The 12,316-nt window shown below is 48.2% G+C and overlaps 1 protein-coding gene across 1 annotated transcript in view; it reads right to left on the bottom strand.

Moving 5' to 3' along the window:
* Window positions 1-66: 66 nt before the first annotated feature.
* Window positions 67-12,316, bottom strand: part of FGFR3 (fibroblast growth factor receptor 3) — a gene marked incomplete at its 5' end in the record, with an annotated part of 32,557 nt that continues 20,307 nt past the window's right edge. The window contains 11 exons of the mRNA XM_010158443.1: window positions 67-239; window positions 326-431; window positions 895-1,032; window positions 2,450-2,520; window positions 4,139-4,261; window positions 5,582-5,772; window positions 5,930-6,040; window positions 7,342-7,463; window positions 7,552-7,697; window positions 8,570-8,757; window positions 11,411-11,555. Of these exons, the coding sequence (XP_010156745.1) occupies window positions 75-239; window positions 326-431; window positions 895-1,032; window positions 2,450-2,520; window positions 4,139-4,261; window positions 5,582-5,772; window positions 5,930-6,040; window positions 7,342-7,463; window positions 7,552-7,697; window positions 8,570-8,757; window positions 11,411-11,555 (1,506 nt within the window). The remainder of the gene's footprint in view (window positions 240-325; window positions 432-894; window positions 1,033-2,449; window positions 2,521-4,138; window positions 4,262-5,581; window positions 5,773-5,929; window positions 6,041-7,341; window positions 7,464-7,551; window positions 7,698-8,569; window positions 8,758-11,410; window positions 11,556-12,316) is intronic.

The following is a 12,316-nucleotide window of genomic DNA, read 5'->3' as shown; positions in this document are numbered from 1 at the left end:
CCCCCCCCCCCCCCCCGTGCCCCCCCGTGGCCCCCCTCCCCGCCTGTCTGTCCGTCCACCTGCCCAGGGTGTCCTCACGTCCGGATGACACCGTTGCAGGGGGGGTGCTTGGGCAGGCAGGGCTCATCAGGCAGCAGGTCATGTGCAAACACCGAGTCGTCCCCTGAGGAGCAGGTGCTGTGGGTGTCCTGGCCAGCCGGCGAGTACTGCTCGAAGGGCACAGAGAGGTCCAGGTACTCCTGCCGGGACAACAAACCCATCAACACGGGGTGCCAGCCACCAGGGACTGAGTGGCCCCTCCCTGCGCCCACCCCACCACACTCACATCAGTGGACGTCACGGTGAGGACCCTGTCCAGGTCTTCCACCAGCTGCTTGAAGGTGGGCCGCTGCGAGGGGACGGCGTGCCAGCACTCCCGCATGATCATGTACCTGGAGGGGAGGGGAGGGGATTGTCACCCACGGTGGGGCTAAGAAGTGCACACCTGCCTGCCCGCCCACCCACCCCCAAATCGCCTGAGAGATCAGGCCAACGCAACTCCAGCCATGGTGGCCTTGGTGCATGGTCAACTGGAGGGAGGAGGAGGAGGGTTTTGTGCAGGTACGCTCCTTGTTACTGATCACGTCGCGTGTGTCCACGCTCTCGGAGGAGGAGGAACTGTTCTAAACATGATACACCAGAGCTTCAGCCCCCAGTCGCCACCCACCATAAGAGGCCAGGCGCAGTCACGGGCTGAGCCAAAACACAACAGGGTGGGTGAACCCACCCTGCTGCTGACCCCACAGTCACCTGGTGGGGATGTCCCACCAGCCTGAACCATGGCCTGGAAGTGGCATTTGGCTGCAGAGGGAAGGGGGAGTGGGGAGAGGAGGTCACCCCCCATCAAGCACTCACAGGTCATGGGTGCAGTTTGCGGGTTTGTCCATCCGATGGCCTTCCTTCAAGAGTTTGAAGAGTTCCTCAACGGGAATTCCCGGGTACGGAGACCCTCCCAAAGTGAAGATCTCCCATAGTAGCACTCCGAAAGACCAGCTGGAAACCAAAGAAAGATCTTTAAAATTCAATGAGGTTTTTTTCCAACTCCCTCCCATATTCCCTCCCCCCAGCTCAGCTTTATTTCTGTGCAGCCATGCATAGCTAACAAAGTCATCAATAGCATGACTAATTGCCTAGGCCATTTTTACTAGTTACTTGGAGATCTCTGCTGATCCAACTCAATAGCAAAGAAATCCCAGGCACCAAGTCTGAAATTGAAATGAGCATTTAATCAGATAGGTGACAGCCCATCTATTACCCCCAGCTCTTTGTTAGGTCTTCCACCAGCTCCACTGAATGGAACAAATCAAATTATTCATGCACAGCTTCACTGAATTGCAGGCTTGGAACCACAGGCCACTAATTGTGCAAGCTGATACTAAAACTTGCTTGTTACAACACTCATTTCACTGGCCAAGCTGGGAGAAAAATACCCCAACAAAAATCAGCGGAGCACTAATGTTACACACTCCAGTCCCGGCAGCTGTGCTCTGGTTAAAAGTCCTCTTCAAAAATATTTTTTGCCTTCTTCGTTTTCTTTTTAAAAACAGGGATTATCTGTCTCTGTTTCACTTTCACGCACGCTCGCTCTCTAGCTTTGATTTATTTGTCATGCCTGCTGCAGCATTACCTAAGCATGGAAACTATGATTTAAGATCAATAAAAGCCAAAGTACGTGAAAAATACAGAAATAGAAAGATTCATTTGTCCAATTGCAAGCGGCGAGCTTTGAGGAGCAGGCAGGCCGGCTGCTGAATTACTGTAAAAATGCCATTATCAACCAAATATTGAAATAGAAAAGCCGGTGTGCATGCTGCGTTCCTTCAGCGGAGTGAAGTTCAGGCATGATACAGATTTACAGGTAAGGTGGGCTCTGCTGTTCACTTATTGTGCAGAGGCACCAAAACGGACGAGACAGGGTTAGGAAAAATAAAGGCAAATAAATGAAGCGGCTAAATTAATCCAAGAATATATTTGCTGAATATCCTCTGATCAACCTTACGAACAGTGGACAGAGTATTTGAAGCTCATCCCACGCGCTCAACTGAAGCGTAACAGTCTGGGGCGAAGCGTGGAGGAAGCAAAGGGGAATTTTTTTTTTTTTGCATTTATTTTTTTGATTTCAGAATGAATCTTCTCATCTATAAACTGGACAAGAAATACCTGCCTGCTTTCCAATAATTTCTCAGCAGCTCACTAGAGACCCTCGGATGAATGCAACCACATAACAGTTAAAATAAAACCATGTGTGCCAAGCTGCAGCTTGGAATAGATTCATCTACTTTTGCAACCCCAGGCGCCCCAGCAGTGAACAAGCCCTGCTCGTGCTTAGCAATACATTTGCCTTTAAGATACCATAGGTTTTGATTTCCCTGTCATTTTAGTTTTTTGAAAAAAACGTGGGTATGCTTACACATCGCTCTGGTGAGTATAGACCCGGTCAAACAAGGCTTCTGGAGCCATCCATTTCACAGGCAGCCGACCCTGTAATTAGGAAGACAATGGGAACATCCCATCAGCATATTCCCCCAGCCACAACGGCACCATCTGAATCTGCTTTCCTAATCCAGTTTGAAACATTTTCATTAACAACCACATCTGCCTTCCCGGTCACTGGACAAAGCAGTAGTGGACACATATAAACAGATTAGAGCATTTGATCCCTGGATCTTTGCTGACAATCTTTGCAGTAAAAGCTCTCCGTAGAGGACTGTATGTCACTGCCAAGGCAGGTTTAACATATCAGAGCATCTAAATACTTGCATGGGAACAGCATCCATTGCCCATAAATGCAGCTAGCTCTGCAGCAGAGCAAGGGACACTTTCCATCTCTTTGGTTGGAAGAAGCAGTTTGACTCAAAAGTCCAAAGCCTGCTTAGGCTGAACTTGAAGGGAAACTTCAAGACTGAAGGCAAGGGCCAGGTCCTCCAAGAATCAAATCCTGATCCTGCTAGAGGCTAAAGGAGGAGTGTCTGATCCCACGTTTCCAGGAAAGCATCCTACATCAGGGTCATAAACATGGGCTGTCACACAGGAGAAATACAAGATTAGAAGGACTAGATTAATCCTAAATCTTTGGGTCTTTGCTTGGCCCCTGGAGGGAGTGAGAAATTACTGATTTGTGTTTGAGGCACAATGTGACTATGGGAGGGCTTTGTCCTCTTCTGACCCTCTCTCTCACTGGGGGAGAGAACTATAGATGGGACATAGGCAGGATGCACAAATGGGTTTATGCTCTCAGCTGTCCAACACAGCTCAAGCAGGGGAAATTAATCTCATTTGGAATTAAATTCCTAAGAATATTTATTAATTTATGATTAAGAAATCCTGGCAATTGAGAGAGATTTCAGATATGATATTGAAAATGATCAGTACAGCATGACGGGCTTTGTAGGACTGCCTGGATATAGACCCCTTGCAGTTACAAAGTGCTCAGGTTCTGCAATACACTCAACCTCTTCCATGGCCATCTCCCGGCTATGTTGTAGTTGTGGCTGTCACCCTTCTGCTACAGAGCACTGGGACATGCTTTGTTCTCTGCAGCATGGCAGTGGTGGGGAGAGATGTCTCATGGACTGCCCAGAGCTCGGCATCTGCTGCAGGTCTCTGAACCACAACATGGGTTGTCTCTCTAGCCCTTCATTCCTGAATACATCTCTACAGAAAATACAAATGGCTCCAGGACTCAGCTGTTGACTGGTCCATCTTCTCACCCTTGGCAGGGGAGTCAAGGAGCTCAGTTGTAAAAGAGAAATGCATGAAAGCCAGGTAGCTCCCGATATACAGAAAGTGACATTCCTCTGCCAAGGGCTCTGGTGGGACAGAAGTTGACTTGTTGGGAAGTTTATGAACAGTAGTGGAGCAGAGTGGAAAGCGCAATGTAAAAACCTTGGTTTCTCTTAGTCTAGGGCCTCCTCGGCAGAGCTGAGACATCTCAACATGCTGCTAGCACCTCACCTCTCACAAGGTGAGGCCAGTGCCAGATTTCTTCCTCCTAAGCTGCTCTAGAAAGGGAGATGTGGGCCAAGGGCCACTTGCTGCAAGGATGGCCGAATTCCCTGCCAGAAGGAGAATGACACGTGCTTGGCAGCTCTGTACTTACATTGGTGGTTTTCTTGTAATAGTCAATGTTGTGAACGTCTCTAGCGAGGCCAAAATCAGCTATTTTCATCACATTGTCTTCAGTGACTAACACGTTCCTGGCTGCCAAGTCGCGATGAATGCACTGTGAAAGGTGAGCAAGTCAATAAATAAGGGCTTGTTAGCTGCTCGCGCCTGGAACCAACAGCACCATGTGGTTTATGAGCTGCCGTTTCATTGACTCCCAAGCTCATAAAGCTGTGGGCACTGCTTAACTCCTCGCTTTCTGTGTCACTGCCCCATCATGCATGCGCGGTGGGAGCCACCTCTTAGCAACACCTAATCAGCAGCCTCAGTGCTGACACAGGCAAGCGTCTTTTCTCTCCAAAAGGGAGCACAGAGGAGAAAGCCAAACCTCCTCTTCTGTGGGTGCCTACTGCGACATGAAGCCGTCCTTCTGCCCTGCTTCCTCCAGGAAGAGGAGCGCAGGTTGGTGCTTGAAGGAAAATAATCCTCAAATTAAGGTATTCCCAATACATCACAATCGTTAGCTGAGAAAGAAGCTAAATTAACCTGCACTGTGCGGAAAGGGAGATTAAAGCCACCACAAACCATCCACCCTGAACTGCAGTCACAGGACCAACACATTTGACATCTGAAGCTGACCTTGCTCTTGCTGTAGTGCTCTCTGCCACAAAAAGGGGTCACGGTGGCTGGTGCTCAGCTTCCTGAACCCAGAACCTGACTCTCAACTTGCTGATGTCAAGGTAAATCAGGACGAATCTCAAAGTATGATGCAAGCGAATGCAGCAGCCGGCTCGGTGCCAGTAAAGTGCTCCCCAGCGAGCATCCTGGGCACGGTCGCACATTGAGCCAAATCCACCACCAGCTCTGCTCTCACCAAGCCTACATGTGCTGGTGACAGCCACAAACACGTGAGCTACACCCACGATCTCAGCTTCCTCCTGGGTGCTCTGCATCAGTAGCGACCTCCGAAGGGATATAAGGGGGACGGGGGTACACACGGTTCCTGACTATTGTCTAATGTAACGCCTCCCATGGTGGAAGCTCACTCTGACCGCTGCTTTCCCGAGCATCAGGATCACACATCTGAAAGACAATTATCTCTGTGATTGCTAAAGGTTGAATTACTGAGGAACAGCACCAAGGTTTGGGCTGCTTGTGCTTCTGTATGGGTTTTGGGGATGCTAATGGGCCTGCAGATGACAATGAGGGCTGTACAGCTGCATGGTTTGTGGATCCAGATGACATATGGGAACTTCTGCATAGGATTAAAGTCTTCTGCAAAAACCCCGTGATACTTCACACTGAAAAATCTGGTCTCTAAAGGAAGAAGCCTGAAACACTTTGCTTGAGGTGTCCTAAACACACACTGAGAGCACTGCATGGCTTTGAACACACAGGTCTGATGGATCCTTCTACCAAGTGAGGTTTCTCAACTCACTTTCTGAGATGCCAAGTACTCCATGCCACGGGCCACCTGGTAGGCGCAGGAAACCAGGTCTTTAAATGTCAACTGCTCCTCGGGTAGCTTGCAGGTGTCGAAGGAATAGTCCATGCCAGGTGGGCGACGTGCCCTGAGGTATTCCCGCAAGTTCCCCTTTGATGCATATTCCACCAACACATAGAGAGGTCCTGCAAGAAAGAGCACCATCAGCATCCAGTGGAGCAACAGCCAACCACCAAAATCTGTCTGGGACGTTTTGGGCAGCCAGCGAGTAATTACATAGAAGTGACGGTCAAACCTGAGCCTCCCACTGCCCTGCAAGGGCTGGGCTGCTTTACTACGTACCATCCTGTGTGCAAGCACCGAGGAGGTTAATTATGTTTTTGTGTTTCCCAATCATTTTCATCATTTCCATCTCAGAGACCAGGTCGGAAAGGTCCTTGTCTGTGGCATCATCTGGAGAAAGCAAGAGAGGTAAGCCAAACAATGCCAGGAAGAAAGTAATAAGTGTTTTGTGAAGCAGTTTATGTAAGTGCTAGGTAGCCATGTGGGGCTTTGATGGGGAACAGTACTCAAAATATGGCAGTATTTGTCTTTATTCCACACTGGGAGAATTAAAAAAAAAACCAACAAAAAACCCACAAAAAACAAAACACAACACAACACAACTATTGCCACCACTAAAAAAAAAACCAACCCAAAACCCAAAACACTTGTTCAAGAAGAAAAACACAGATAAGTAGAGAGAAATGTCATATGGAAATCAATGAAACCTTTTATCTGGTTTCATCCTGATCAGTATTAAAGAAAAAAAATTAAGTTTTGGTACCCGGGACAATTTTCCTTTTCCAGTTGTTTCCCTCCCTTGCCTCCACATCCAAAGAGTTAAGGATGGGAGAGAGGCTAGAGGAGAGAATGTATTTTTTCATGTAAAGCTCTAACTTTTCTACAAAAGTAGAAAAACTCCCTCACATTTTCTACATAAGTAGAAAAATGGGAGAAAACCACCAAAAATGAATGTTTCGATTTGGAAAGATGGAAACATTTTTGCTTCCAAAACCAACTTCAGAATGGACCGAAAGAAATATAAATTAAACTAAATCCTTTTCTGATAAGAAATATAGTTGGTTTTTTTTTTAAAGATGCCACCCCGTGTAATCTCAAACCTGGGTTGCTCACTGTTCGAGCATCTGCCCTTCTTGCTCCAGCTGAACTCCCCAGGGTGATTTTGTGCGTGTGTTATCTGTGGTTAATGTGTGCGGGGGAAGGATGGGAAACAGACTTATCCGGAGGTACCCAGTGATTCCCCCATTTCTGGCCTCCTTTTAATCTCCTCAGAGTTTGGGATCAAGTTTCTTCAGTGAAGAAACTCCTCAAGGAGCAAGTTTGTCAACCACATTTCTGCAAACTCCACCTGAGCTTGTTGCATAAGCTTTGCTAGAACAGGCAGTGCTGGTTACGGGAGGAGGGAGGAGTGGGCTGATTCACGAGCTGGCTCCAAGTGAAGGGGGTTCCCCGTCTTCTCAGGGATGCTATTACCCCTTGGCAGAGAACTGGGTTAATTCCTCCTTTCTGATGGGATGTACACTTTGACGTGCTCTCTAAGGAGAGAGCTGTCACCCCCAGGCTGTGGGGGTGAAGGGGAAGAAAGGCTGTTCTTGCTTTCTTCTATTGTATTTGTATAAAATGAACTAAGAGAAGAAACGAGAGGAATCCCAGTGCAATATGCTGTTCCACCCTCCATGGACTCCCCATACCTTTTAACATCTTGACAGCAACTGTGATGGCCTTGTTTGGCTTGTCCTTATCAATCCCAATTGCTTCTGCCATCACCACTTGGCCAAAACACCCCTCGCCAAGCGGCTTCCCCAAGGTCAGGCTGGAGGGAGGAACAAGCAGGTGCATTAGTGGGTACCGGGGTGACACTACTGGCAGGTACAGGAACCCTAACCCGTGGGTTGACTGACCGAGAGCGTGCTAATTCCCACTTGGGATCGGGAGGCAGTTCCAGCTCGGAGACGTTGGCCAGCATCGGCCCGTCGCTGGAGGAGAGACGTGTAATCCGGACCAGGGGCGTGTTGGAATTCATGGAAGAGTTTGATTCCAACGACACCTGCTTGGGTAGAGCAAATGAAGTGTTATTGCCAACTGTATCTCTAGGGAAGGCAGTGCCTGAGATGGATCACTGAGAGGGTTTGAGCTATCTTTGCCCACCTACACCTTGCTGGCAATTTCTAAATGAGAAATCCCCCGTCACCCTCCCCCTCTCCCCTCATCCCTGCAGAAATGCACCAATCTAGGCACATGTGGTCAGGTTTTTAGCTGGTGGAAGAGAGGGACAGGCCAGCCAGTGCCCCCCAGCAGGCAGGAGGCCATTCCTTTGCTCTGTGTGCATCTCCATAGCACGTACTGGCTATGAAGTGACTTCTGTTCTTCTCACTGTAAATGCTCAGCATAAGCTTGCAGTCAAAGCCGTGAAATCAGAATACAACGCTGCGGTTTTACGCAGCGCCTTTTGCTCCTGCCCCTCTGCAATTGCACGTGGCAGAGCAACTCTAACTGCACGGACAAAAAGAGTGCTCTCCCACCTCCATGAAAATTGGTTCATGTCACAATGAAATGTGCTCTTGCTCCCCAAATCCCCACTCCACTAGGAAGCCTGGACTAAATTGGTCCCCTGCAAAACGTGCTTTTTGTGGCATCCACGGCTGCACTGTCAGCCCCTCTTGGACAAAGGTGACAGAAACACGGCTGCTTGGGAGCTGCTCATGAATCAGTCAGCTGCCACCAGCTACTGCTCCATTGGATCTGACACAAATGAATAAAAGCGGTTAAACTCCTAAACTACAGCCAATTTATGTCCCTTATGGGCAACATTTTTCTGGCAGAGCTTCTCACCTAGAAAGAAAATTTCAAGGAGGGGGGAGAAAAAAAGGAGGGATGACCATAGTAGGGAATAGGAATCTTGTATCTACTTTCTGTTACCTGTCTCTTCAGTGGAAATTTGGAGACTTTCTGTACGGTGGGGGTGTTCATGGCTTTTTTGTTTGGCATTTTCATCCTGCAGATCATCACAATGGCCACCACCAGGATGAAGAGAACAAAGCCAGTGCCGTAACTGAGAATGCCAGTGTACACTGAGCCTGAGTCATCCATTTCCATGAGCTCCTCTGCTGCGGGGTGACAAGAGACAGCAGTCAGGATGGGGTGGGCAGCTGCCCACACGCAACTACACACATGCAGCACAAAGAATTTGTGGAGGACTTGCTCAGCTATGCCAATTTGTTGAGTGGTTTCAGTGAGGGGACTCTTCTAGGCCAGTGGTTTTCCACCTGCAGCTAAAACATTAGTTTGGTTTGCCTTTTTTGGGGTAATTTTACTGAACTTTGATGCAACCCTGGGGTTTCTAAAAGCCTTCAGCCACAGGATGAAAACCACTGCTCTAGGCTGAGGCATCTTCACGTGTCCGTGCTGTCCCTCCGATCCAGACCTTGCTTTCCCCACACATCCACGCCATACAGCTGGGTGTCTCGGATGTGCAAAGGCTGCACGACTGGGGTTTGCTGCACTTGGCTGATCCAGCTTCTCCAGTAACGATCTCCACCAGACCACTGCCTGCCCTGAGGGACCAAGGGGCTCAAAAGGCACCCAGGGGTTAAGGGATCACATAGGTAAAAAGCCTCCTGAAAGCAATTTGCATAATTATTTCATGAAAATTTAGTTCTGCTGGGAAGAGGTTGGAAGGTCTTTCCCAGAGAGGTGGTGGAGTTGGGAGGATGATGGCATAAGCCCACCAGCAGTGGCTACCTGCTAGCAAGACTCTTTCAGGACCAGCAAAGCTTAGGTGTGATTTTCCCCTTGTTCCTTTCAGGACAGGTATGGAGACTGGAGGAAGGGGTCATGGTGGGACTGGATTTCTGTCCTCCAAAGGTGTGCTGGCATCAGAGGAACAGCAGTGGGAAACTTTATAATGAAGTCACACCAGCATGGTTAGCTCACTATCGGCTCGTGCACATCACTGCTGCCCCAAAGCCACGTCTTCAGCAAGCAGCGGGAGCTTTCCCCTGGCAGCAGCAAGCTCCGAATCAGGTCTTTGGTGGCTGTGTCCAGGCGGACGTGGAGAAAGGGCTGTCGGTGACACTGGGGGCTGCACCAGCCCATGCGCCAGCTGTGCAGGGCTCGATCCTGCCCAACAGCCATATCCTCCTGCGGGAAAAGGTTACCGGATCTCTTGGGATCAGGCTATGGTCAGTGGCACAGCTCTGCTGCTGTGGCTCACACGGTCATGCTCTCTGCTCCACATCTCTCCTTCCATAGCGTGGGCAGGGGTTTGCAGGGGGAGATTCCCCAGAAGGGCTGTATCCTGTACCCTCTCCATGGGTAGCACTTCGAGGCCTGCTGCTGCAGACAGCTGTCCTTCACTGCGTCTGACTTCAGCATAAAGTTCCACTTCAAGTTTTTTGGGTAGGTTTTTTCCTTTTTTTTTTTTTCTTAAATAAGAGGTGTGAGTTCATACATTGTAAAAACAGCGTAACAGTCGGACGAGACAGTATCAGGAGATTCTCAAAATAACAGAGACATTAGTCTTCTAACCAAAGGAAATGTTTTTTCAATCCAGTGGATGGCAGAAGCAGAAACAGGATCAGATCAGCTATTTCAGAGCTGGCAAATAATCAGAGAAAAGACCAGCAGATCCCACCAGCCACAGTGCTGGGTGTGGAGAAAACCCTCTTGAGCCCCAGTAAATGTGATTACATCCTAATCACCTGCACAGATAAAGTCAAGATTAGAAATGCCAAAGTTTCCAGTTCCTAAACACATCCCAAGATGGGTGCGTTGTGAGATGGACCCAAATGTGGTCTATGGCTGGGTGAGCCAAAGCAGGGTGTATAGGATTTTGTGTGCTCTTTCACTAAGGGTTTGCTGAACACACTCCACGTCTGCTCCTGCACTGTCTGCAAGGCGCAGCACCTATGAAATTCAGTATGAATATTGCTGGTGCTTTCCTGGACCATGCTGAAGCCTGCCCCATAGCTGGAGGCAGAATCTGCAGGTGAAGGGAGAGCACAGCTTCGTCCCCCTCTTTGGGAGAGCAGACCCCTCTGTTGCATATTCTGCGCTGTCTTCATTGTCAATGAGAGCTTTGCACATGAAAGGATCACAAAATTGAGGTCACTCTGGCCTCAGGTTTCAAGTGCACTGCAGCTTTCATCAATCCCAGATGGAGCGGGCAGTGTGCAATGCCCCTGGGAGCCAGGACTCCTGGGCTCTCTACACAGATGACTCTCCTCGACCTTCTGTTTGAGATCACTATCTTGGCCTGTTCATCCGTGAAGCGGAAATAATGCTACAGGCAGCGAAGGGTGTACTCACACCAATCACTTATGCATCTAATTTTAGGTTAAGATACATGGTTAGACAGAAAGGTTCCTTCATAAGATGATCCACAGTCTATTTCCAATTTAGGTCCCCTGGATCATCTAACAGGGAGGTTTCCTTTTTCCACTAGCAGTGGAAGAAGACAAAGCTCCTAATTTTGGCACTTAACACAGAAGCTGTGAACACTTTTCCCTGTTAGCTACATCAAAAAGATACCGGGCACTTCATATCTTTCCTGAAATAATAATTTAAATCTTGAGGTGCAATGCAGAATGTGTCAGCTGTGAGTATGCACCAGAGGTCTGCAGCAAATCCCTGAGGAGAGCCCTCCCTGGATAACACCCCCTCTTCCAAGCAAGGGGCGGTCTGCAGGAACTTGGCATTTCTAAAGCAAAACAGTCAAGGCACCCTGGAGATGGAAATAGAGGCCAGCACAGAAGGAAATACCTGGTAGCACCGTCAGCCAAGCAGAGTGATGTGAGAACCCAATAGAATTCCCTGCGAGACAAGTATATTCCCCAGCATCCTCAAAAGTAACATTTCGCAAGTACAGAATCTCTAGCTCCTTATCCGTTGTGTTAACACCTGCCGTCTACGGGGGAAAAAAAACACATATAGAAAGAGGGAAAACAGAGAATAAGCCACATTCCCAGCAAGTGTGAGGACACCACAGGCAAATTTCAAAAGCAGATTAAGGTGTTTTGTTGTGTTTTTTTTTTTTTTTATTATTCCAATGGCCCATCTTCCACATTAATTTATTCATTCCCCTTTGCAACCTGTAGTCAAAAGCAAAAAAAAAGTTCCCTTCACCAGGTTCTTACTCTGTCCCACTAAAGAAGCATGCAAGCAAAAGCATCCAAATGAAAAATTTCCCCCACAATATGACTGACTTTGGGTTAGTAGGGTGAGTAGAGAGGGGAGAAAATAGATGGTAAAAGAGGAAAGACAGAAAGAAAGGAGAAAGGAGGGGAGATGTAATGGGGAAAGACTCAAGTGCTGATCAGAGGAACATACAAACATTTTGGTTTATTAGTTCATTGAAAAATACAGAATTTTAAAATTTTTTAGATTTTTTTTTTTGGAGTGGGCATCTCAAAGCCACATATTCATTCCACAGCCCTCAAGGCTGTATTATAACTGTCTGATTACAAGAAGATGCCTGTGAAGAACTTTCCTGCAGTGGCACTGAGCGACACAGCAGCCAAACCCTCCAGGCTGGAGTCAAACACCAACGCCCAGGAGACTGCTGCTGTTCTCTATGTAACATGTTTGCTTGCATGAGCCAATGTTGATATTTATTTCTCTATTACTGCTCCAAGGGACAGAAATCTCTGTACTGATTATATCAGTTTT

The sequence above is a fragment of the Eurypyga helias genome, unplaced genomic scaffold (assembly GCF_000690775.1).
Source record: "Eurypyga helias isolate BGI_N326 unplaced genomic scaffold, ASM69077v1 scaffold22679, whole genome shotgun sequence".
NCBI classification, from domain to species: Eukaryota; Metazoa; Chordata; class Aves; order Eurypygiformes; family Eurypygidae; genus Eurypyga; species Eurypyga helias.
Note: the sequence above shows the minus strand (reverse complement) of the source record. Positions and strands in the feature narration are given on the sequence as shown.